The 26,666-nt window shown below is 43.4% G+C and overlaps 1 protein-coding gene across 3 annotated transcripts in view; it reads right to left on the bottom strand.

Moving 5' to 3' along the window:
* Window positions 1-5,472: 5,472 nt before the first annotated feature.
* The window catches only part of TFAP2B (transcription factor AP-2 beta), a gene marked incomplete at both ends in the record, with an annotated part of 27,302 nt that continues 6,108 nt past the window's right edge, over window positions 5,473-26,666 (bottom strand). For 2 of the 3 annotated variants that reach the window (XM_080916874.1, XM_080916875.1), the window contains 5 exons: window positions 7,849-8,146; window positions 10,963-11,104; window positions 13,505-13,623; window positions 15,366-15,585; window positions 22,766-22,826. In XM_080916874.1, the coding sequence (XP_080773000.1) occupies window positions 7,849-8,146; window positions 10,963-11,104; window positions 13,505-13,623; window positions 15,366-15,585; window positions 22,766-22,826 (840 nt within the window). Of the gene's footprint in view, window positions 5,496-7,848; window positions 8,147-10,962; window positions 11,105-13,504; window positions 13,624-15,365; window positions 15,586-22,765; window positions 22,827-26,666 lie in introns of those variants that run through there. The other variant, XM_080916876.1, reaches the window with a different exon arrangement.

Here is a 26,666-nt window from a genome sequence, read left to right as displayed (position 1 = left end):
AGTGGAAAAATTCTGCCGTGCGACCACATACTCTACTTCCACGCCATGCCTGTTTCCTCCTCCTTCCTAATCAAACGGCTGCTGAGCGCGACTTGGCTAATGACATCTGACAACCACATCCTTGAAATGTTTGCTAATATCTGAAAGCAGGCACGCCTGGGACGTTAACTGGTGGGTCTGGGCAGGTCATGTTTTGGTAAGGCCTTCAGCCATTGTGTGGCTTTTCTAAAATTTAAAGAGTTTTTTTTTTCTTTTTCTTTCTTTCTTTTTTTTATGCAGCGGCCTCTCTGGGCAGCAGGTGTGACTGTTCCCTCCCACCACCTCCCCACTCCTCTTGCTCCAGTCAGCTCCAGTAAGCTCAGAGCCAGGAGGCTGTAGTCTCTTGGGACCAGAGTCAAATGCGTTAAAGTTCTGTGACCCAACTACTCCCTGATCGAAGCGTAAGAAGCTCTGGGAGGGGGAATGCAGAGAAAGAAACGAAAGGAAAGGAATCCTGTAGGTGAGCTGCCCCACGCTGCAGCAGTTTGCAACACGAGAGCCTATTGATCCCCAGAATGGCCTAGGAGAAGCCCTGGCAGAAGCACCGGGCCCGCCTGGCTGTGGCTGCTGAGGATCCGCCCTGGAGCGCTGCGGGCGTTCGTGCCGCCGGTGTGTGCGCGTGCAAGGGCAGGCGGGCGCGAGCCGGTGCGCCCGTGCCACCCAGTCAAACAGCAGGAGAATGCTGGCTCACAGACCTGAGCTGCTGGCTCCGCGCAGGCTGAGGAGCGCGCACACAGTGCACGCGCCTGCAGCCGCTTCTGAGGACGAGCTACTTCTGTACCCGGTCTCTAAATTTTGCAGTTCTGTTTAGGGTAGCGCGTAGGCAAGCACGGGGGGGGGGGGGGGTGGGAGCCAATTGGGCTGCACCAACCAGTGACCTTGAGGAGAGCCATGGAGAGAGCCAAACTGGAAAAGTGGACGCCGAAAGATGTTTGACGGATCTCATCTTGAGCGAGCCCTTGAGGTTATTTATGAGGCCCGATTTTAAAGTAGTGGCTGCCAGGAACTTGAAAAAGGAGCTCACCCCAAGCTATGAGAGGAAATACAGTTGCATGAATGCTGTTTATGACGATATAAATCAACACGAGGCTTGTGATAGGGAGTATGAAGAGAGAGAGAGTTTTGGATAAAAACTAGAAAACAAAATCACGGAGGAAAAATGACTCTCACCCTCTCGGCCCTCCCTTCCCCTCCTCCCAGTCTGCGTCAAACTCCTTGAGGGATCAGAGAGAAGTGAGAGAGAAAAGTCCTGGGTGGGGTCTTCCCAGAGTTTACAGGAGAACCATTAAAAGGCCAGGAAATACATGTAAATAAACAACTTGGAAGATTTATGGGAAAGACTTCAATTTTATAGGACCGTATTTATAGAGCTGTGCTGGCTCCGTTATAAATAGATTAATGGGAAGCTAAAATTAATGAACTTGTGCGCTGCGCGTTTACTTTCTGAGTCTTCAACAAGGTAGACAACCAGGGTCTGAACGCAAAAGCCAACTAGGGTGTCCGGAAGCTGCAACCGGCCTTCTTGCAAAGGAGAAGGCCTACAGGGTCATCAGCAGCTTGGTGATCTCCAGGGATGGACAGGGAATCAGTTGTATTCAAATGAGAAAAAGAAAGGCACTTTGAATTTCTAAACCGTTAAACTCCTACCTTAATGAGGACCTTAAGCCCGTGATGGGTTAGAGGAGGGAAGGTAAGTGATGTGGCTACTCCGGTGAGCTGCAGGCACAGAGAGTGGGCAGGGACTCGTCCTCTGGGAGGCAGGCAAGGTCAATGCCCGTTAGCTAGCTCTGCTTGAAGTTTTATCCTAATGTCTTCTATGATCTTGTACCAACTTCCAGGCATTCCTTCTCCCCTCCCATCCCCCACCCTCCACCCCTTTCCCCATAGTTATAGCCTCTCTAGATCTGGAGTTTTGCTTACACAGGTCATTGACTTCTTACCAAAAGCTAGTGGGAGAGTCATGCTGGTCCAGAGTTTGCCTTCAGGGAAATACATTAGTTGTCCCTTTATCCAGGACTGGTGAATCCCTTACTGTAGGAACCTTGTCATAGAGTATAAAAATCACCCACGACACAACTCTCTCTCTCTCTCTCTCTCTCTCTCTCTCTCTCTCTCTCTCTCTCTCTCTCTCTCTCTCTCTCTCTGCCCAGTGCTAACCAGCCCCACACTCTGTTAAGCAAATGAAAGAGAAATTCAATGTTAACACAACTGAGCAAAAGACTAAAGCTCATTCTTTTCTTTTAAGCTCTGTAGATCACACACCCTCCTAATGACACTTCCTGTGGGATTTCTGTTTTGTTTTGCTTTCTTTGGGTCCTTTCTCCTTTCCTCTTCCCTTCTCCTTTTTTTATTTTTTTTTTTTAATATTTTTGAGTCCATTGTTTACAGTTCTAGCCATAAGCACCCCCCCTTTAAATTAATAAATAAAACTAGAACTAGAAAGCTTCACATAAAACTGATTGTTCTGGTTCTTCTGTTTTTCTCTATAGGAAAATCTAACTGGACAAGACTTATTTGAAAAATGAAAATTTTATGAGAGGCATCCTATTAATTACTCAAGCACCAATTATATGTTACATACTTGTGTGATCTGAGCTCAGGATGTACCATTTCTGTATTATGCACCGGTTGCTGTTTCAGCTTTTTATGATTATGTTAGGCAGTGATGGTGTAGGAAAAGACAGATAAAGCCTGTGATGCCCCAAGAGAGGCAGTGACTCGAACAAACTGTAGAATATTCCGAGTGACTTTGATTTCCTGGCCTCCAGGAAGATATTCCCACCTTGGGACAAAATATAGATTGAGACATTCAGTCACTGGAGCTTATGAGGCTAAGCCAGAGTCTATTAACCCAAGTGAGAAAAGCAGTCTGCCTCAGAACCCAAGATAAGAAACAGCATTCTAAGCCATGAACAACTCTATCCTCTTCTTGGCCAAAGGAGCCTTTTCTATTTGCAGAGACCCTTACTAAGGAAGTGAGGAGGAGATTGCATCCTGAAATGGACCACTTAATGCACCCCCCTCCAGAACCAATGTCTCCAAGCACGGGAGTCAACACCCAGTTTGCAATGTGTGCCAACACCACCTGGGAACACCTAGCCCATTCACCATCACTGTAGCATCTTTGTCTTGGACTCAGAATCTTTTAGTCATTGAGAAAGCAAGTATAACACTACTTTTTTTTTCTTTTAAGGGTAAAACAAACAATAAGATGCAGTTAATATGAACTTTTATTACAAATATGATTGGGACTAGTATCCATATGAAATTTTAAAAGTAAAAAAAAAAAAAAAAGCACCTCCTACTGAAAACAAAAGTGTTCATTTTTCTGATAAGCAAAATTTATTGTATTTCTGTTGTAACAAAAACACTGTATGTACTTCAAGGGGGGTGCAAAAAGAAGAAAAATTTTCGCTATATCTCCTTTCTGTCTGTAGAATGAAACAATATCCATGTTTAAGGAACTGAAGAGGAGAACACAACAAAAACACAACAATCTTTTTATTTATGTAAATCAGATTAACACTGGACAATAAACCAATTTCTACCCAATACCATAACAGCTTGCCTATAAAGAACAGAAAAGTTCAGATAGGATTCTAGCTAGGGTCAAGCGATTTTTTTTTAACCACCCATTCACAGAGGTATAGATTCACAGATAAATAATCCCAAACTACTTGCTCATCATATTTACACATTCCCATTAAATTAAGCATAAATAAATATATACAAACTTAACACAGATACCCTCCAGAGTGCTCTCAAGAAGAGGCAGTTGGTACCTCTTGACTGGGTGGTAAAAACAATGTCACTGATTTAGAGGCCAACTCAAAAGGAGAATCAGTTTTGGCATTTAAAGAAGAAATAGTGTTCACTCTGTTTCTTTTTTAAGAAAACAAATTTCAAGACTTTTCTTGTTTTCTTTTATCAATAATTTAATATACATCACCAAAGGAGGGGAGCTCTTGTTTCTCAGAGCTCTTGAGGCAGTGTCTGATGGTTTAAGGTCATCATTTTCTTCCCACAGAATGTATTACAAGTACAGGATATCAGATATGGTGACAACTTTTCTATCAATACTCTAACTAGGGATGGGTCTTGTAACCATGAAGGAAGTGTGTAGAAAAATTGGGGGAGTTGGGGTTTTCTGTTCAACCAGTTTTCATAGGATATGAAATAATTGCTTAAGAGAAAGTTCCTTGGCCAATGCCAACAAAAGTCGGATCTTTGAAAGCCTGTTGAGCTCTTTATATAGGGTGGAGAAATCTGAGGGTAAAGAGGTGGGGGTGGGGAGCTGCAGGGGAGGGGTATGCAAGCTATGTCGGGGAAATGTCGGGGAAAGGAAGAAAAGAAAGTTACTTCCTAGTTAGAATGAAAGTTAAAGGTCTCTGGAGAGGGAACCCTCACCTAGGAACAAGCTCTGTGAGACCCAGAGTACAAGTAGGAGAATGCTTGATTTATAAAAGGGGGGGGGGGAATAGAAGAACCTGGTTTCGGGGGAGGGGGGATAGAGGAGTGTAGGGGGTGGTGTTTCAGCAGCCTTGGACTTACTCTTCAGTCTTTACCTATTTGGTTTTGGAACCCCCGCATTTAGCGTGGGGGGTGGAGGGGGGCGAGGAAGGGGGACGTGGGCCTAGATAAGCCATCTACAGAGTACAAGGAGGAGGATCGGACTGGAACTCACCTGTTTGGTTTGAAAACAAAACTCAAAGGGTCTGGCCTTAAATGTTTTCCTTGACTTAAAGGCAAACTCTTGTGTTAATCCTACTGTTTATTGATTTATAAACCCAAGGAAACCAAATCTTTTAATAACTTAATTATCAGATAAATGTAGCCGGCTTAGCTAAAGTAAGCATAGGGGCGGAAGGTCCGATGCAAAAGAGAGGGAGAGAGGAAAAAAAAAGGGGGGGGGGGACAGAAACGGAAGACAACCCCAGAGGTGGGGGAGGGGACTCAAGCCAGGTCTACCTAGCCACACCTTCCAGGATGCTCACAGGAACTCCAGGGCGTCTATCTACCCAAGAATGACAGTTCTTATTTCACGTCCACACTTTAGGAAAGTAGGGGTGGGGACAGTTTCCTTCCTGGCAATAAAGAAGACATGGAAGTTTCAAATTCCTTGGACATTTCCAAACTGCAAGTTTTCTGAGAATAGGGCCAGGAGTGACCGCTTGCGGCAAAGGGGCTTTATAGAGCCCTGGGATCCCTCTCCCAAAGCAGCCAGTGGGGCGCCACCCTTTTACCTACTCAGGGAACTGGCCTTTCTCGGTTGCCTTAGCCCTTAGGGTGAGGCTGAGAGCAAGAAGGACCTGCGCGGTTCGCGCCCCCAGCAGCTGCTGATTCTATGTCCTCAACACCACTGGGCTTCAGTGGCCCACATGTTCCCAGGACCTGCACAGTAAGAGCAAGGCGCATCCATCGCGTCTCTCGATGTCACACGCGTGGGGCGCGTTGCCCTGCAAGGAAAGGAGACGATGTTTTTCAGTGTGTTTTCTGCTGGCCTTGTGCAATCAGAATTCTACTAATGCAAGCGTCCAGACTCACGGACAAAAGGGGTTGGCTTCTAAACTGAGAAAAATTGAGAATCTATAATTCGCACAATGTCTTATTTTCCTGCCCTTTCCATTCCTCTCAGCTTGTCTAGAGCTGTGTCCTGAAAAACTGCGGGACTCAGAAACAGCTAGAGATAGGAGAGGAGATGTTGCCTGACCTCAATTTGTGTTTATAACCTTCATGGACCTCAAGCCCACTGACTTTCCTTTTCAAATAAAATTCTTTGAGCAAAGCCCTCAGAGGGTCCCTAAAACTTCATCCCCTTCCCTTGCTTCAAAGCAGATTGGAAAAGAATAGGAAAACTCCTAGTCCAGACTATGGGAGGGAAAGGGACTGCCTGTAAATCACAGAAAACATCTGAATGTTTATCCCAATCGATTTTGTGAAGATCCCCCGTCTAGGTGGTTAAAAAGAAACAAAAGAAACGTGTGCCCAAACTAAATGTGTGCACCAGTCAACTACTCTACTCCTTGATCTTGCTAAAGGAGCAGGTTTTACATCGTGGTAATAAGATGGGGATATAGTAAAACGTTGGTCTAAGAGAAGGGAGATACATTAAATGCATGGAACTTCATCCTTTGGGGATATTTCCAATATATCTGGACATGAATTCAAAGGTGAAATACAAGCTTGTTCCCTTAGCTTTGTGCTTTGTGGTGTGTGTGTGTGTGTGTGTGTGTGTGTGTGATTTTGTGCACCAAACTAGACACCAAAACATCTGTGTATCTGAGAAGGGAAACTGTTCCACTCATAAAGCAGAGCTCTGGTAGCTTGTAGACTGTCTTCCCCAATTACATCAGCAAAGGTGCTTCTCTTCCCATTAGAACAACGGTCCCCAAAGAGTCCAACGGTCCCCAAAGAGTCCAAGGAAATAGAATTCATTTTTAAAGTAAAGACAATACCGTTAGAATATATAGGTTCCCAAGCAAGATGCCTTCCTTACTCCACCCCCTTAAAATGCATTTTGCAGTGTCCCGCCCCTGCTGGAATTCCCGAGTTGAGGTTTGTTAGTGTTAGCAAGAAATTCAAAGCCGCTTCCTCAACACCGGCCACTTCCTACGTGATTGATTCTCTTTGAGCTTCTTTAAAGAAGTAAAACCTGCTGAATTTGACAAGCAGGCTTTAATTTTAAAAAGGATCAGTTTTTTGTTTTTTTGTTTTTCTCAGTACCTTATAGATTGTGTAGGAAGCCCAAGTCTTCTTTGAAGAAGCTCATAAACCATGCGGGTAAAGCTTTGGGAAACAGAAGAGAAAAAAAAAATGGTACATACCCCTCCGAAGGAATTACATACTAATCAAAGTTTTCACGTTTGGGGTTTTTTTCTTTCTTTCTTTCTTTCTTTCTTTCTTTTTTTAAAACTATACTTCTAGATGACACAAGTTTAACAAATGCAATATTCTCTGTGAACAGGTGCTGTCGCATCTGGGAAACTAGTAACATTTTCTGAAAGGAACCATGATGAATTAACCTATCGCTTTCCTCTGCGGCGGGAGCCTCGGCTCTCAAGCCTGGATCCAAAACTAGAACCTCCGCCTGTCCCCCACCCCCACCCTTTGCCTCCCTAATTAAACACACCGGGGCGGGGGGTGGGGTGGGGTGGCGAGGAGGTAGGGAGTTGGGCTCCCGGGAGTTAGGAGCGCAAGGCGAGGTCTGGATACCAAAGGGGCTAACGTCAGTGAGCAAATCACTCTGGGGATCACCCAGCAGGTTTCCCGGAACGCTGTGAGGAGGGGAGAGAGGGAGGCAGCAGTGAGGAGACTGGGGGAGAAATGGAGTGCGCGAAGTGCGAGAGAGTTTCCTTTAAAAAAAAATTTAAATTTAAAATTTTAAAGTTCGTGCGTCTCAGTCAACCAGCTCTCAAAAGCATTGACACCAACGTTTCTCCAATTTTCTTCCAATAAGTTAGCGTGTTCTCATGTTTAGTCTCACGTTTATTTTCCAAAAGGGGGAATCATAGTTTTCTTTTATTATCTGTATTACTAAACTCGAAAGAACCGAAGTGGAAAATCCGGACGGTTGTCTCCACGTGTGTATCTTGAAATAGACACCGAGAGCCGGTTTGTTGCTCCGTTGTATGCCTCAGTTTATTTTTTTAACGTTATTTAGCTTTCTTTTTAAATTTTGATTGTATGTGTATTCTACCTAATATAATTCTTCCAAAGCCAATCCAATATGTTAAAGCTAAATTTATTTTTTTTTCTGTTTTCCTTTTGTATTTAAAACATTTTCCTTCTCTTTAATTTTTTTTTTTTTTTTCATTTCCTGTGTTTCTCCTCCTTGTCGCCAGTTTTACTACCTGGGCCTTCCCCAGACGTGTGCCTGTTAGTGGTGTTGTTCAAGAACATCTTGTCCATGCCTTTGAGAGCTTCGGTGAGATAGTTCTGCAGGGCCGTGAGCGCAGCGCAAATGGCCGGGGCACCGAAGCCGTGCGTGATGAGGCTGAAGTGCGTGAGACAGCTTTGGATGCCCGGCTCCAGGATGGGGCTGGGCCGGCTGTTTCCGATCGGTGTCCGGTCCTGAGCCAGCAGATCGGTAAATTCTTTACAAAGTTGCCTGCGGAGGGGTGAGGAAAGAAGACAAAAGCACCCTCAGAGTTCCGGTCGCTAGCCTAGAAAACCAGACACTCACACGAGCCCTGAGGCTTTGGGTCTGAGGACAGCAAGGCTATCTTCCGCGATTCCGCTCCCTTTCTTTCCCCAGGGCTCTCCCTGGCCCGGCAGCTGGGACTGGAAGGAACTCGGTTAGAGGAGGAATGCACCCCTCCCACCACCCCACCCTCACCCCACCCCTACCGTTTTTTCTCTCTCTGTTCCGGGACCACCTGGATTCTGCTTTAGGAATTTCCCTCGGTATTTTAGCTTCTGATTGTTGGATGGTCGATCATTTTTAGGTGTTGCCTGGCACTTTTGAAAAATGATTTCCTCTTCTTCCCGCCTGCCTTTTCAACCTCTCTCTCTCTCTCTCTCTCTCTCTCTCTCTCTCTCTCTCTCTCTCTCTCTCTCTCTCTCTCTCTCTCTCTCTCTCTCTCTCTCTCACACACACACACACACACACAACTGAAAGATTTAAGCCCCACAGCCACAAGCCTGTGCCTGGCATAGAAGCAGATTGCTGAGACCTTGCATGGCCCAAGGCAAAAACCTGTTTATTCTAGGAGAGAATGCTGATTCCATTCAAAGTAAAACCCATCTACCTGCAGCATTTTGGAAGAAATATCTCTCCCTTTTCTTAAAAAAAAATGACCTTTTTTGCATATGTGAGCTACTAAAAATCTTCATGTAAAGGGATTGTTGTCAATATAAAAGGATTTCTTCCTAGTTTAACTAAAACTTAGAGGTAAATGGTTAAAACACTAGGTAGGGGTGATAGATTTTCATTTGCTGAAGGTTTTAATTTCCTCAAGGCACCTACAATTTAGAGTACTCTCCTAGCCTTTAGGAACCCTGTGTGTATGGATTGGGCTTATCTGAGACATTTTTAATATAGGGAATGAATGGGAGGGGTTTAGCCCTGAAGGTCAAATGGCTTGGCTCTGCTGGCAGGCTGAGGCTTGGCATCCTCTGAGGCCACAGCCTCTCTCAGATTGGCAGGCTTCTCCTAACCACCTTCCTTCACCCAGCCTCTGGTTCTGTGGGGTGTCAAGCAAAGCAAACCCACCTAGCAAACTGGACCTATGCATTCACGGACTGGTTGGAAGAGCACTTAGCAACTCTCAGGTAATCAGGGCAGATTTCCAGTTTGAACGACCCTTGGGGCACTCTTCCCTGGGGTGCTACTGCATTGCCCAAGGCTAGTAATAAACCAAACGTGGGGGGGGCTCTCTTTCTCCACCCACTGACAGCAACTGAGAAAGATTGATATTTCCAAGGCCCATGGATAAAGATACAGTCTTTCTACCTCTTCACGTCTCCATTGACAATATATGCATATATCCCTACAAGTCAGTGTGCTTATCCAATAGAGCCTCTGTCAGCGAGGTTCACAGATACACTCCCAAGTTCTGGCTCACCTAGTTCCTGCCATTCCAATATGAAGGATTTGGGGATTGGTCCATAAATGAATGAGGGAGGGGGTGAGGGTGTGGCAGGGATCCAGGAATGGCTGTAGTGGGGAAGCATCCAAGGTGATCCTGTAACCTAGGCTAAAGAATAGTTGCCTTAAAAGTCATAAGGTTTCCAAATGAGGATGGGGGGGAAGGGGGAGCCAAATTTTTATGGAACTTATTATCTTCTTTAGACAGGTTAGTTTTGCTTTTTGATTATTTTTCCCTAAATTTACCTGCTTTATTTATAAAGTACAACTGACCCCTACTACCTAGAGGAGGGGAAGAGAGAAACACACCACCACCAACAATAAAATCTATCATACTGTTAGGTGATCTTCCACTGGAGAGAAATCTTCTAAAACAAGGGTGGGGCGAGGTTTTGATCATTGGTTGAACTTAATGAAGTACTCATTTCCAAAGTGCCAAAAAAAAAGGAAACTTGGTAATGCAGAGAACAAACACTTAAGACTGAAGCATTTAAAAATTTGCACAGCCCAGACCAGGCTCTGTAAGCAATTAAAGTTCTGGGACATTAATATTTTTTGACCCTGCGGAAAGGGGCAATCAAATTCCAATCACGTCTCAAAAACATCTGGACAAATTTGAGCAAATGAATTTTCAGCCTTCCATATATTTCTTTAAATTACGCTGTCAACGGAACAAACCGCGTCCTGGAACGCTAAATAAATGAACGCTGCTGTTTAGGCCCCGGCCTGCGAGAGAAACGTGCTGCTGCGCGCAGCGCCGCCCACTGCAGGCCTGAGCTGGTAATAAAACACCAACAATATGACACCGAAGCCAAAGACAGGAGTAAATCAAATAAATAGAAAACCCACTGTAAATGTTCAAATGAGCTCTAGACCTAAATTTAGCCAGAGATTTACTGTTTTCCCCTCTGGAGTTGTAGTAAATTTTACAAGTCCGTGGAAGATGACAAACAGCAACCTTGGAAATGGAGTAATTAGAGCTGTGGGTTGAGATGAGCACGCGTGGGTGACATCCGGACACCCTTCGAGAACACATATTGCTGTCCCCCTGATGGCAAGGGAGACCTATGCAAACCCCAAGAAAATCTGCCTGACCCCCCCCCCCCCAGAACTGTGTGTTGGGAGAACTGTTAAAAACCTGTAAGTCCTCTTTATAAATGGGAAAAAGAGCAAGTTATGCCTATAGTCCTTCAGGTCTCCTAGCAGACACGTATTGCACAGAGAACTTCACACCCGCCATGTTGAAAGGCTTTTTCAAGGTACTCCCGGGTGTTTCCTAAGTGGACCTGGGTCAGGAAGGGAGTCCAGGACCAGCGCCCAGACACTTGGAAACTCACTTGGTGGCCAGCAGCATATTCTTTCTGGAGTGCAGGTCACTGGGGTCCGTGTGCTGTCTGTTCAAATACTCGGACACGGCTTTAGCAGGAAACTCTGTTTCACAAATATACCCAAAGTCCCGAGCTAAGTGAACAGCTTCCCCTGTAAGGAGAGCAGCGGGAGAATCAATGGCTACCCTAGCTTGCTAACACCTGAGGCCAGATACCTACACCACAAAGTCAAACCTGAGACAGGTACTCAAAGTAAAGATGAACTTCATAACTCGAATGAACAGGACAAATAGTATTCTACCAGCCTCTGGCTGAGCCTGGCTCTAAACAGACACTGCCCCCTCCCAAGAGACATGGGGCTTCCTGCAGATAACTCTCATTGGCTTAAGGGGAGACTGGCCTTACATCCAAGAACCACCTTACAATTTAATTTCAACATGTGGCTGGGATATGCTACCCAGACTCCCCTTTTCTACTTAAAGCATCAGTTACACCTTCTTGAAAGAAAAATTTAAAGTCACCGCCATCTTCCTACAATGCTGTCAGCAAACAGTCTCATATTTACAACTAATATGCATAAACAAATCAACATATGTAAATGTTGCTGCATAGTAATAACTGTGTGTGTGTGTGTGTGTGTGTGTGTGTGTGTGTGTGTGTGTGTGTGTGAAAAGAGTATGTTCTGCAGAATAATTATTTACCCTGTACTTTCCTGGCTTTCTTTGGGGGGGGGCCTTCTCTCAGAGATTTCGGTCATCATCCTTCTCCTGCTTAAAGACTTTCTACTGTACAAATATGGAACTGCAGACACCAGGTCAAGCTAGGCATTCCATAGCTTCTCCTTCTGCCTAAGGTATCATTGCCTTTTCAAAAGCACAGCCTTGGGGATTTGAGGAAAGATCACAAACACGATTAAAAAAATAGGTGTGTTGAATTATCTCATGAATACATTTTTTTGAGAGAAACTGACTTACTTTTAAAGATATAATAACCGAAGACACCAAGCAGAGTGCTGACAAGGATTCATTATATCCAAAACCACACAGCAATTACTGCCAGTTCAATGTGATTTCCAGTTTCAAATGGAGTGGTCAAAAACACTGACTGCTCTTCCAGAGGTTCTGAGTTCAATTCTCAGCAACCACATGGTGGCTCACAATTATGTGTAATGGGATCTAATGCCCTTATTTGGTATTTCTGAAGACAGCTACAGTGCCCTCATATACATAAAAATATTTTTTTAAAAAAAGACAAAAATGGAATACCACATACTAAGAAAGCTCAACTGCTAACAAGTAGGATTTGAAGATTTGAAGACTGAAGGCCTCTGGTAGAAGAATTCCAGTCAAACAAAACCAAAGCAAACAAACGATTGTCTTAAAGATGATAAAACGCAAGACCAATAACACTTTGATTTCTTTATGATCATCATTTAAAAATGTAAGATGCTGTCCTGCAAGAACCAACTTCCTACAAGAGTTCTGATACCATGCCTGCTGAAACAACAGGACACAGGACGATTCCAGAGACCATTCTCCACCATCGTCCGTGTGTACTCACTTGCTGTGCTTCTAGTCTATCTCCTCTACACAGTGAACTGCGGACATTCTTCCAGACTACACAGTTATTAACTATCACAGCCCACAGATTTCATCTCAAAACTCAAACTGACAGACAAATTAGGAGTTTCATAGGGACGTTATGCCAACTTAATTCATAAGTAGTGAGTTTGCCTTGAAGTTTCAACTCATCTCTCCATGCATCTTCACAGCCCCGCCTCCCACAGTTTTCTCTTAAGCATTGCTGGACTTACTAAGGTGTCAATAACTCGTCAAGTCCAAGTGGGTAGGAAGGTCACATGTTTTAAAATAACCATTTAGACTCATGAATGCCGTATGTTATTTTACACTTTTCAAGTTTAACTGCATTTGTTTATTGGGAGTTGAGTGTATAGAGGTGTGTGGGGGGGAGGGGGAACCAGGAAGGCTCCCTCCTTCTACCTTGTGAGACCTGATGATGGCTGTCAGGTGGTCAGGCTTGGAAGTAAGTGCCTGTATCCTCACCAGTCACCTGCTTTGTGCTAGTAACACTTAGAGGTCAAATTAGAGCAAAGCAAAGAGCTTTGATTGCAGCTTGCAGGAGTTCAAGCAGAAAATGCTTTAGTCACTGTAGCAAGGGAAGTAACCCCTGCTCTGACTTGGAGACTGGGCCTGAGCCCTGTTCAGGAATATATAGTTAGATAGATAGATAGATAGATAGATAGATAGATAGATAGATAGATAGATAGATAGACAGACAGACATAGGTATAGTGTGTGTGTGTGTGTGTGTGTGTGTGTGTGTGTGTGTGTGTGTATTTTCTTCCCTGCAACTGTTGGCCCCCTCTAAGTATAAAGACCTTTGAACTTCGATCCTACAGCCTCTTACTATCTTACTCATAAGGGCACAGCAATCACAGTGATTTCCAGTTAATCATGAAATGTGTAAAATGTCAGCCTCCAGTGGACACTTAAGCTCAGCCACTTGGAGAAGTGGCCACAGGTCTTGCTTACCTTCTACCAGGGAGGTGAGTAAGGTGACATTTGCTGCTTTGCGCCTGCCGGCAGGTAAATTCAAACCGATTTTTTCTAGCCTTTCTCTCAAGGATCTCCCCCCATTTTTCGACTTGGCTCTGCAATGGCAAGAATTAACATTCTGATTAACCTCAGAGTGTTCCTGAGACAAAGTTTAGACTTAGCAATCTAGAGCACAGTGGAGCCTGAAGAGGCTTTACCTTGAGGTTAGCACTCCTCCCCCCACTCTCTCCCTTTCAGTTATTTGCTGATAGTTTGCTGAGGTTTGCTTAATTTCTGCAATACAGAGCATTAAAGTAAGTCTTTTTTTTTAAATAATATATATTGTGAAGGGGAAAAGAATACCAGATGGGAATAATTAGACTGCAAGGCAGTGGATCCCAAAGGGTAAATATTGATCATCTTCATGGACAGGCACCCGTTCACTCCCTGCCATGGAACCAATGAGTAGAACAGAACCCATGCAAACTTTCTAAAGAAGGGGAAAGAAGAGGGCTAGATCCCAGAAACCACCAGGCTTCTAAAGGAGGAACAGAACCAAAAATTTTAAAGTTGTAGAAGGGGAGAGAAGGCTGACTTTTGTATTCACAAGATGCTTGTTGCCATGGTAACAACAATTCTAAGACTTTTGAGCTTGTTGATATGATAAGCACTTTGTATTCACTATCTCAATAAACTTTATACACTCCTGTTCAGAAGTTGAATTGAAATATCCCCACTGTAGACAACCAAGGCGAGGTGACTTGCACCTTTCAGTTCCAGCACTTGGGAAGTGGTGGCTGGCAGATCTCTCTCAGTTGCAGGTCAGCCTGCTCTACAAAGTGAGTTTCAGAACTGCCAGAGCTATACAGACAAACCTTTGTCTTAAAAATTAATAGTAATCATAATCATGATTTAAAAAAATAACCCAGCCTGACTATGAAGCTGAAAAGACTCACTTGGAAACTAAACAGAAACAAGAACGCAAGAAGAGGATTCAAATTAAGAACATTTCTAGGTCACACCGATACTTCTCTTCCCTATAGGCTCTCCATGTCCTCTAAGGGCTGGTCAAAAAGAAAACTGGTTATCATGTATGAACCCCGTTGCTGTACTGTTTAGCCAGCCACTCTGAGGAAATAAAGGGATAATGAACATCTAAAACGGGTTTTAACTTCTGAAAGTTTTAGCTCATGCAAAGTTCCTTAGCAAGGACAGTGAGTACCCCAAGGATCCAGATGTTGGCCTGAACTGTTGCAAAGGGGGGGGGGGGGCATTTCTTCCTTCATTTTCACTAGGAGTCTGCCCTGGTTTGCAGCATTGGCAAGCAACTACATAGCCCCAGGAAATGACTACTAATAGTTATAAAGCACTATTAATATTATGAGATGTGATACTACTGAAAGATCGAGAAAAAGATCTTTTCAAAATGGGGAGCACAATAGGCATAATAGTAAAGAGGAGAGGGTTATGGACCACATGCTGGAAACTGCCTTTTCTGTTTCAAATGCGCATGAGCGTGCTTGGTGAGGAGACTAGATTCCAGGTTGAACTCAGGCTAATGTCGCAAAGGAGTTCATGTAGGCGGGAGCCTTGCACAGGCAAGAAAGTGAAAGGTTCCCGATCCCGAATTGTCTAGGAGGGTTGCACAGGCGCAGTGTGGTCTGGCGAGGGTAGGGCGTTGGCTGAACATCGCACGAATACCAGACCCCTAGCCTCAGCCCTCCTGATGCTTGGTTACTCGGGATTCGCTTCGACTCTGGGTTGCTAGGCAACCGCGTCAAACTTTTTCCCTCAGTCTCCACTAATAGATTCGCGCGCGCTTGTGTCTAGTTTTTGTTGTTTATTATTTATTTATTACCTTCTGAGGACGCCGCCCAGGAGAGACGCATTGAGGCATTCAGGGGGCGAGAGCCTTCTCTGAACTTCGCCCACAGTAACTTTGTACTTTGAAGTTGAACTGAGTAGAGATAAACGGCCTGGGACTGAGCAAAAGACCTCGCCGGTGTTGACTGACATTCCTCCCAAGAAGCCATCTTTATTCATCATTAGAGAAGTCACAGATTTGGGAGGGACAGGAACTAGGGAGAGATGGAAAAGGGGGGAAAAAAACGTTTCCATGAAGGTGACCAGGCTTCATTAACAATACCGATGGTTGATAGGACAGGGCCTAGTCATCTGGGAAAGCCAACCGGGAGCAGCCACCAGGTGGAAAGAGTGGTTCCCAGCTGTACCGTCCCCAGTGCTGTGAACCGACCCAAATGTCAGCATTCCTCTGGAAACTTACCCCAGACCAGAGGACGTGTGAGAGAGGAGACGCTTGCCAGAACCCAGCTAGACCTTGAGTATTGGATCACGCTGTGAACCTAGGCAAAACCTATTTGGTCACGTGCTTTTTGTGTGACCTTGCACACTTTGCAGAGATCCTGATCTCCGTTTCCTCCGCGGTCTTCCTCAGGATAACACTATCTCATTAGGTACCTGAGGGTGAATATTAATACCACCGTTCTCTGACAGAACCGGCTAATACCAATGATCTTTGTGGAAATCCCTCCTCTCTGACTGGACCCAAAGTTGTGGCCATCACTAAAAATGGGTGTGTGGGGAGTGGCGGAGGAGGGAGGAGTAAGAGCTGCCTCTTGCCTTATAATGAGCCCTGTTTTCCTGACATAAAACAAGAGCAAGATCCGTTTAGAAATGTACCCAAATGCTCGTCTCCAGGAAGAGCAAAGCAGTTACATGAATTGTGTTTACAAATTAAGGTACCGGCTGGTGATTGTTTGGACCGGTTATGATTTACAACAGGTGCCCGGATCAATCAACCAATCACCGTAATTCAGATGAGCGGTGGCGGTCTTGCCTTGCCCCAGTTGTTTCGTTTCAGCAAGTAATTGATAACAAACCACACTCAAGGTATGTTTTATGCAGAAGTTAATAAGAACTGACAGCTGGTTGCCACTGCGCCCCTGGTGCATTCAGCCGCTCCAGCTTGGGTTTCTGTTTAATTGTGTTCCGGTGTCATCTGCACGTCAGGATGAGGCTGAGCTAGGTACAGGGCTAGGGGAGTGAGAACCAGAAAGCACCACCCTGGAAGTCTCCCCTTTGAACTTCTGATTCTCCCTACCAGTTAACTTCTTCTGTAGAGAACACACTGAAGTGTGTGTGTGTGTGTAAAGAAAATAAAGAAACATCCACTTCTACCTAATGACCAAGCCTCGCTCTTTAAGTTCTACCACATGGGCTCCAGAATTTTAGGAGAAAAAAAAAGTAATTTCTTTCTACAGGATAAATAAAACAACGAGGCATTTCTCTTTCAGTTGGCTCTTTACAGCACTGATGTAAGCATTCAGACTGCATGGTTGTTAAGAGATTTCCAAAAGTTAGGTGTTAATCAATTTACTTTGGTGTTTTATAAAACCTTTAGAAAACAGCTTTCCTTCAGGAGTGGAGTTGGACGCTAAAATATTCCCTTTGACCACTTCTTGACATAAATAGAGAATCTCAGGACCTATTGTTGATGTTCAGGACCTGTTCTAGTTGGAGGAATTGTATTAGAAAATGGAGTACACCTTCTGTACTGCCACCGGTAAGGACAAGTTACGAAGGCGATTTTGATTTTACTGGTCACTCATATTTTCATTGGGGACTGCTTCTCATTTGCGACTAAAGCAGCAAAATGTCAAAGTGTTTTCACCAGACATGAGTAATTCTGGGAGTTGATAATGATGATTATAAATCTGGTTGTAAATGGGTAATTGGGGTAGAGACATTTAATTCTCGTACACAGTATCCACATGTATTTTTGTCTCCTATTTTCATAACATTCTTGATATCTATATTTCTTATTTATATTCAAGCTTTTATATACAGTGTATACTAATAGCCAGTGTCATGGCATCAGCTTGGGAAAGAACTCACCTAAATATAGAAAGCCCTTTGCAGTTTCAGCAAGAGAGCCAGAGAAATAAATCATGTAAAAGATCGCATCGCTGATAGTTTTAGCATTGCTTCGGATACTTTGATAACAAGGAGAGCCCGACAAACTGACAGTCCTATGATGCTTATTAAGCTAGTAATTTCTTAAATAGTAAGCGATTAGCCAGCATTTCGTAAACAGTAGATTTTTTGGTTTTCTAGTTCCCAGATGCCAAGTCCCTTGAAAATTTAGGCTTTCAGAGAGACTTTATACCCCCCCACCTTGAACTGTGCTATTGAGGACTGCCTGGTTCAGCTGGTAGGAGCTGTTTTCTTTAGGGGGAGTATGTTAGTCCCTCCCCTGGGCTGGATCTCTCTGCATATACATACACAATGCACTGTCTACTTACAAGGCACACTTCCATCTTATCAAGTTCCTTCCCACTCTACCCTCCCCGAACCTCAGAAGGTGAACAGAAATGCTTTAAATTATATTGTCATTTTTGCATCAAAATAAGCTTCTTGCATTCTGTCTGTATCCTCAGGTTCTAACATCAATGGCTCCTTACCCTTGGCCCAGTTTGGAGCCCCTAGACCGGACCCTACCTATTTCTCTTACCAGCTTTTCTACTGGCTCATTGGTTGCTAATCATCTTACCTTCCTCTTGCCCTCACACCTGCTTAGCTCAGCTGATTAACCCCATATTTTATTCCCTTCTGCTTTCTTCCAGCTTATCAATAAACTCAGAGAGCAACAGGGCCCAGTTGATTTGTTAGTAATTATGAGCACACTGTTCCTGCTCACAGAACCCAGAGATGACTGAGATAGGTTTAAAGCGACAGCAGGAAAACGCTGAGGAAATGGAGCATGGCAAGACTCAGCATGCAGCTTTTGCTTCTTTACGTGTTTACAATTTTCTTTGCATACATTAAAAAGTGAGCGTTTCCCCCTCTTAAGATCTCAGTTGGATGGTAAAGCCAGCTTCTTCCTTTATACACACAGAGGAAAACTCAACCCTTTCTTTTTCCCATGAATTATTCCAAAAAAAGAAAAAACATATAACAGATTAGTAATTTTCTGGCAGTGGGTGAAGTTTTAAGAAAAAGGAAGGAAAATTACTCAGTAGTAGGTTATATAGAGATCAATGGGCTGGACTTTCATTTCTCTTTAGACAACAACTAACTTCATGGTGAAACAGCAAACTTGAGAAACAATATTTGACTCCCTGTGTGGGAAAGAGGGGGAGAAATAGACCTGCCTCACACATTAAAGGGTTAAGTCCCACTGGAAGAAACTGACAACAGTGGCAGCTACATATTGGGAAGCACCCCAGAAAGTTAGTGCTTTGAAACTAAGAATCAGGGAAGCTATTCCTCAGATTTGCATCCTTTTAAGTTTACTGTTTGTCTAAATTTTATTGCACATGCTCAGCAGATGTATACATTTGTACACTGAAACTGTGACAAGAACACACACACACACACAGACACACACACAGATACACACACACACACACACACACACACACACACACACGTAATCTATCGCCCTAATAAAACATGTTGGTATTCTTTAATGACAGAATTTGGGAACCTGAAACTTGACTAGGGTCTCTTCATGGTTTTAGCATGTCATCTGACCTTGAGAAAGTCATTTATCTTCTCCAGTCTGTGCACTTGCAGGTTCCCACATTTGCAGCAGAGAAAAGGAATGTCTGACGTTTAGGGTTTTGAAATTCAATGGCTTGCAACTATTCCTGGGATATATTGCTCTGCCTCTGCCTCTGACTCTGTCTCTGTCTCTCTCTGTCTCTCTATTTTTCTCTCTCCTCCCTCCCTCCCTCCCTCCCTCCCTCCCTCCCTCCCTCCCTCCCTCTCTCTCTCTCTCTCTCTCTCTCTCTCTCTCTCTCTCTCTCTCTCCTTTCTCCTCTCTCTCTCTCAAGGCAAAATTACTGAGAGGAAACACACACACCTTATAGGTCTGACTGACTCAGACTTTTGGTGTGACATTCCTTCTAGGCAAGAAGGAAGAATCTTAAAAGAGTCTGCTAGAATTGAGCTTTGCCATTTTTTTTTTTTTTTATTCACCCGCTCCAAGAAAACCCACACCAAAGTGTTTGTGTGGGGAAGGGGCCAGAACTAACGGATAAAACATGGAAGAGAGTGGAGGTTGAACTGAAACCAAACAGGATATCCCTAAGACCAATAAACAGCCTGCCCTACAGTCACAGCATTTGAACCTTGGACTCCGGCCTCAACAACCTTTCCAAGAAATTTTGATGTATTTTCTGCTGTCTAATGTGTCACACGGATTGCATAGTGGTCTCTGTTCCAAACCCCTTTTCTTCAGGCCAAGGTAATCTTTTTGAGTTAAGCTATAGGAAGATGGCAATGATCATTTATGTTAGCTGGGCACCCCCCCCCCACCCCACTCCACCCAGATTCCTAATCTTAATGGAACTGAGAGTTAAGAATGATTTTTTAATGTCTTGTTGGATTTTTAGACTGTTAATGTACCGAATCCTTCTCATTATTACTTTATTGATTGCTCATTGACCAGCCCCCTTCAAATCGTATTAACCACCCTCTGCCGGTTTAGATTAGGAGAGTTTAAAAAGCACCTTTCATTACTCCCCCCTCCCCAACTCCTGCCATAGAGTTGAGACTAGGCAGCTTAATGGGAGCTCTAATGGGGCAGCTAAGAAGAGAGGGGCCACGGTCCCTGCCGATTGCATTAATAGCTCAAAGGGGGCCAATACAGAAAATTAGCCGTAAACGAGCTCTGGAGATCTTCAAATGAAAGAGCCATTTATCACGCTGCCTACCTTCACTCCACTCTACTGGGAACAACTCATTTCCTCTTAACTAAATTACTTCAGAAATGTCAGCTAAGCCCACATAGCAAACATAACAAGAGAGGGAGTCTATAATGTATTCGCTGATATCAATGGGAAAGAAAAATGACACGGGTTAAGTTTTAGGAGTGGCTTTGACACAACCTGACTGATAGATACATATTTTATACCTAGGAAATTAGGTTTCATAAACATAAGAGAGGACATGTGTAAATGTGGGCTAGTTGCTGGCCTTTTTACTAATGGAGTATAATTTTCTATGAAACGTCTAAATGCCCATTAGAAAACAAATTAAGCAACTATGTCCCCTGAATATTTAGAATATTCAGTTCAGGAAACTTTCTCACCTCTCTAAAGAATTAATCTCACAGAAGCATCCCTCATGGGGATAGGAATGTGTAAAGATGGGGGAAGAGAGCCAGGGCGGGGAAGGAGATAATGAACCCATAACTTTACTTAAGTGGTTCCTGGTGAGTTAGAAAAATAAATCAAACATTTGTTCTTGTTTTTTGCCCATGGCTCTAAAAAGATAAAAATATGATATTAGAATTTCTTCTTTATGTAATAAAGCAAACATTTCAAGTATCAAATAATGGAACTGACCTAATATTCACATTTTACTATTCACTCCAAATCAATGAACATGAACAGGGGATTACTTCAGTGTTTTAAGCCATGCTTGCGTTTAAAAAGCTTTGGAGGAAAACATTTGTCAGTTTGAGAAAACAGATTGGGCAATTTTAGTCAACATGCTTCCTTATCCCTAGAAGTTACCTTATGCATAAATATTCATGTTTCTCTGGCAAACACATTCAAAAATGGCAACCAAATGCTTCCCACATCTAAGAAAACCACGAACCTCATTTTTCTAGGCAAGCTAAGTTCCAGATATTTTTATTGGCCTGACTATTAATAACATTTCTGATTGGTCATCTGCTGGGCATGTCCTTCTGCCAGCCAATTGATGTTGCTAGGATACTGAACCCTGAGCTAAGCTGTTCTAGCTTGCCACAAAGAGGGAGGGGGGAATTAAAGCAACAATGGCAACTGGGAACAGAAACGCTCCTCCCTCCCACCCCAATCAACCAGCAATTACCCAAAGGAGAAGACTCCAGAGAAACCAGTGAAAGGAAGTAGTCAACACATTTGCCAGCTTAAGCACACGCCATGAGCGAAGTAGCCAAAGAGGGTATTACCTAAGAATACTGGGCCACATTTAAAAACCTATTTTAAAAAAAAAATTCAAAATCAAAAGGCACCATTGACCTGCAGTTTTTCCTGTCTCCCTCTCCAAGTTGCCTACTGATGACTTTTTTTTTTTTTTAAAAAAGAGAAACTTTAGTACACTTTTAACCCCTTTGGCACTCTTATTTCACAAACTGCCTCCTTCTACCCCAATTTGAGTCTGGATGGATTACTTTCTAAATTATTCCTTTCTTTAATTATTATTTTCTTTGTGTGTGTGTCACTGTTAAGTGGCTCGAGTGAATCAAGAATAGCTGAGGCTGGGGATTGCTGACTCCCAACATAAGGACTGTTTTCCTCTAGCTTCAATAAGACAGAGCTGTAGCCGTTAAAGCTGTGTTTTCCAATACCAGTCAGTAGGATAATTAAAGATTGCAAATGTGTACACATTCGATCTCTGAAATCTGTAGCATGTGACTGACATTCAGGCCTTGAAGCAGCTACTCTAATCGCCAGACATTCTCTTACTGTCAGAGAAGAGGAGAAAAAAAATTAAGCAGCTGCAATACGCCCGAAATGAGTTATTGTAATTACATTTAATTAGTTTAATTAGTTAATTATTTTGCTTACAGCTGTACAAGAGACTGCAAACATTTGTTAATATCACATGCCCTTTAACAGTATGGGGGTGATTCCACAGTCATAGTAAATCATTGAGCGCATATGCAGGAAGATTTAGATGCAAGCATAGTCCGTCTCAGGCTCTCAGGATGAGCATATTTAGCAAAGCATTTGGCACAATTAAAAATAATAATAAAAAGAAGCAACTCATAACACACAAAGAACTGGCAACAGAATTACTACCAGAAAAAAAAAATCAAACCAGAAACAGTGGGGAGGGGCTATCTCCATGACACAGACTTTTAACACAGCCAAATCCAGTTATGAACAAAGTAATAATAGCACAGTTTTTAAAACAGTGCTTCGAAGCCGTTTCACCACATCATGATGGCTTGGTCATGCAAGACGCATTTTGAATGGCTGCCTTTCGTATTTATGAGCAAAATGGCAATCGCCAGCATTGCTCTGATTTCTCAATTCTGATTTCTGACTGAGTTTCCCTTCTGTTTGGTCCTATTTCCTCGCCCCCCCCCACCCCCATGCTCTTGTACCTAATTAGAAACCATTGACTCATTACAGCAAGTTTTTTTTTTTTTCTCATATAAAATTAAGAGCTTCCCCAAAGTGAACGCTTATCATAAAGACATGGAAATCTTTGCTTACTTTTGGAAGGATCAATCCATACCTTTTTTAATGACTGACTGGTCCAATAGGTTCATTCCGCTGTTATTGGCATCTTCAACTGACTGTGAATATAAAAACATCGCTATTCAAATTGACTGGATATTAAAGAATTCCATACATAAATCATGTCATAGGAGTTTCTATTATTTCCATTTATATTAATTCACAAAGGGGGGTTTTATTATTGTCCTTATCATCTCCAACTAGACCTAGAAATGAAGTTCACTGAAATGGTAAATTCTCGAAATAGAAGAAAAAGAAAGCAGAACCTATAAGAAACATCTGGGCTGCAGTGTTGGCTTTGTTATTATCATCCCAAACACAGATATCATACAGACACATAAACTTTTATACTACCTGTCCAAATGAATTGTGAAAAGTTGGCAAAAGCCAAAAGGTTTCTCACCAATATTAGTTAAAGCAATTTAGTTTCTTTTTTCCCTTCTAACCCAGTGCATTCAACCCCAGAGCCACTTTTTCAAATACATAATAGTTTATATTATGGGATTTTAATTAAAGTCTGAGCAATTTGGAATGGAATGCAAACAGCAATACAACAGCTTCCAGGACCTCACACCCACTGTAGTCCACACTCCTGTGACTTCCTGTGAGCTGTGCACTTCTTGCTGCAGGATGACAGTCCCTGCAGGAGAGGAACCTGTACAATGTTCCACACACCCCCCTCCACCAAGCTGGTGCTGTTGCCTAGCAAGGAGCACACCTGTTAGGAAGGCAGGAACTGCAGATACTGGTGTAAACACACACACACACACACACACACACACACACACACACACACACAAAATCCTCCCAGTCAGCACCTTGTTAATCACAAGGAATATCTATCTTCAGTTTCATCCCAGAGAGGGGAAGTTTCAACTCAGATTTGGCAGCACTTCTGAGAGAATAGTTGCTGGAGCTAGTTCCTTGCTGTCAAGGATGCATGGGAACCAGGCCTTCTAGCTGTGCATTGTAGGGTGTCAAAAAAGCAGATTCCCTTCCAACCTCCCCACTCCCAGGGAAAATACCTGCTGCATTTTTGAATCTCACAGCTGCTTCCCTTGATCCTTTGGAACTTAGGTTTGGACCAATTTGTCACCCACTCCATAAAACAAAGTATCAAAGGCTTTGAGATCCAGGTGTCCTCCCTGCACCTCCTGTTCATTCAGAATGTTTCCTAGGACAGGGTATGAGTCCATCTCTCATGGAATAAATACTGATAATCACAAACAAGCAATTGTGGCTTGAGAAATTAGATGTTCTAACCATCAGGGGGTGTGCTCTAATCTAATGTGTTTCCTCTCATTCTTACTAGTCACTCTTCTGCTCTTAGAAGGCGGAGGGTGGGGTGTTTCTCCATCTGAACTGTTTTCTATGTTGTAGACTGCCACGTACCTCTTAATAATGAGGAGGTACCTTAGAAATATTTCATGAAAACTTGTTCTTAAGTTTCCAGGGGACCCTGTTCCATACATAGGCATGTTCATACTCAGTTCACCCCTTTCTAAATGTGTGTGTGTGTGTGTGTGTGTGTGTGTGTGTCTTGACAAGGGCTATGGGTCCACCAGGGACCTTTTGCCTGTTTTGTGGGGGTAAAACCCATCACATACAGGACTGGACCCATGAGCCCACACCTCCAAACCATGTTGGTGCGCAAATATGTATCCACGCCTCATCAGCAACGTGGGGTAGTTGTGGTAGTTAATGAGAGGGCTCTTGTCTGATTTTCTATCTAATTACGGCCGCCTGCTGGGTTCTTGTACAGGATATTCACGCAGCATGCTGGCGCTTAATCGGCACAGGGAGGATCGTAAAGATTTAATTAGGACTGCATGCGGAAGCGCAGAAAAACAACTCAGACTCATAATTACTAGACTTCTTTAGTTAAAAGTGATACCAGGGGTTGCTTTAAGACACAAGGGTGTGTTTGAGTGGTGTGTGTGTGTGTGTGTGTGTGTGTGTGTGTGTGTGACTTAATAGCTTTCTATGTTGATACTCATAGGTGGTGGGTGGTAAAGAGGATGGGAGGTTAGAGAGCCAAGCTGTGAAGAACAAGATGCCAATGTGGCAAGTAAACAAATCTACAACGAGGTGTCCTCTCATTTTCTTTTCCTGTAACCATTTCCCCCTGAGTTTTTAACAGTGCCCCCCTCCCCAATGGGTGAAATGTAGCATACCCGGAACCCAGACAGCGATCTGCTAGTTTAATAGCCCCTGTGAGTAAATTGAAATAGAAATTGACAGGGTTTTATAGTTTCATTTAAAAAAATATTAGAAGCATTTGGTTAATTAGCTCTTCTCCTTTTCTCTCACAGGGCGGCGGCCTCATGAGTGTGCCTCTAGGTCACATGAAATCCCCCCAATCCTGAACCCATTGGGCTAATGCACCATCCTGTGGCTGTCTGGTCCCTGGCTCCCAATGTCTTGAATGCATGTTACCAGACCCTTGAGATAGAACCAGTAACTCTGAGGTCCAGGCCAAACCAATCCGTTGTCACTTATAGAGACTAGAAGGGTGCAGGCACTTTCTTGGGTTTGTTGTTGCTTGGTATGTGGAGGAGACAGCTTCCATATCTGCATCTAGATCCAGAACTTGGCAGTGGACTCTTATGGGGGAACTGATCAGCTTTTCCTTCCTTCCCTATGCCATATCAGCATTTCTTTAGCCCAATCAGAGAGACTACTCTGAGTCTGAACTCACACCCTTGTTTTACTACTGGGGATAGCATGGGCTTCATTCCTAGTACTCCTCACACTTAGGGCTGTTGGAGAAGGTCCCACAGGATTCACTACATTGCCAGGCTATCAGCTGAGAAGAGAAGATGGAAGTAGGAAGCTCTCTCTAACCCCATAGTCTCTGAACAAACTGCATCAGCTCAGACAGGATGCTAGGCTCATTTAAATACCCTAAATCCATCCCGTTGCTTTATTATATTCTCCCAACGACACTTTTCTGTCCTTCTTTTGTCCCCTTCCTTTGCATTTTGATAAACACTCAAAAAATTCCTTAGAGCTTGACTTACAGAAAACATTCTAACAACCAAAGAGATTTGCTTCTTATTTTTGAGAATCATTCCAGGGTTCAATTGCCTGAGTCCCTTGGCCTTCCGGGTGGAGGTTGAGACAGTGGGTGATGTTAATATCCCCAGTGGTGCTGAGGATATGTAATGGTAGTGGGTGATGTTAGCATCCCCTGGGTAATGGGGATGTGTTGTTGATTCACCTTCATTATTCAGTACTTTGAACCATACTCAGAAAGGTTAATTTAAAAACTTTCCCCCCAGACGCATATTACTCCAACGCATTAAAAAACAGCTCAATATTTCTTTTTCTTATATGGTATTCTGGAATGAGCAATACCTCCAGACAGACACAGCTCAGTAAAATCAACAAAAGCATCACTCTTGGTACTGTGGGTCAATCTAGCTACAGATCAGATGATTTCCTCCTCTTTAATAGCAAGGTTCCACTAAAACAATGAACCATCAGAGGCCACGCCAGGATGGTGTTTGACACTGTCACCACATTTTGACTATTCTTGACAATATATACATACGCTCAGTATACACAACACACACACACACACACACACACACACACACACACACACACACACACACACTCCCAGGAAAGAGGAAGGGCTTGACTATCTTCTCTCTTCCATTTCATGTTCCTCTGCTCCAGAAGTAAGTCTACAGTGATACATAACATGAGATCCAAGTGTCAATTAAATTCTTTACAACAATTTTTTTTTTCTGGAGGCTCATTAAATTTGGGAGAGTGGGTGAAGCTGAGCTGTTCAGAATCACCCTGACAGTATTTAGGAATCAGTTCTTTGATGTTTCTTTGTTTAGTTTAACCAAGTATTCTCATCCAAGACAGCCTCTGTTATGTAGGTTGCA

Source organism: Micromys minutus, assembly GCF_963924665.1.
Source record: "Micromys minutus genome assembly, chromosome: 5".
Classification (NCBI taxonomy): Eukaryota; Metazoa; Chordata; class Mammalia; order Rodentia; family Muridae; genus Micromys; species Micromys minutus.
This window is presented reverse-complemented; position numbering and strand designations above follow the sequence as displayed.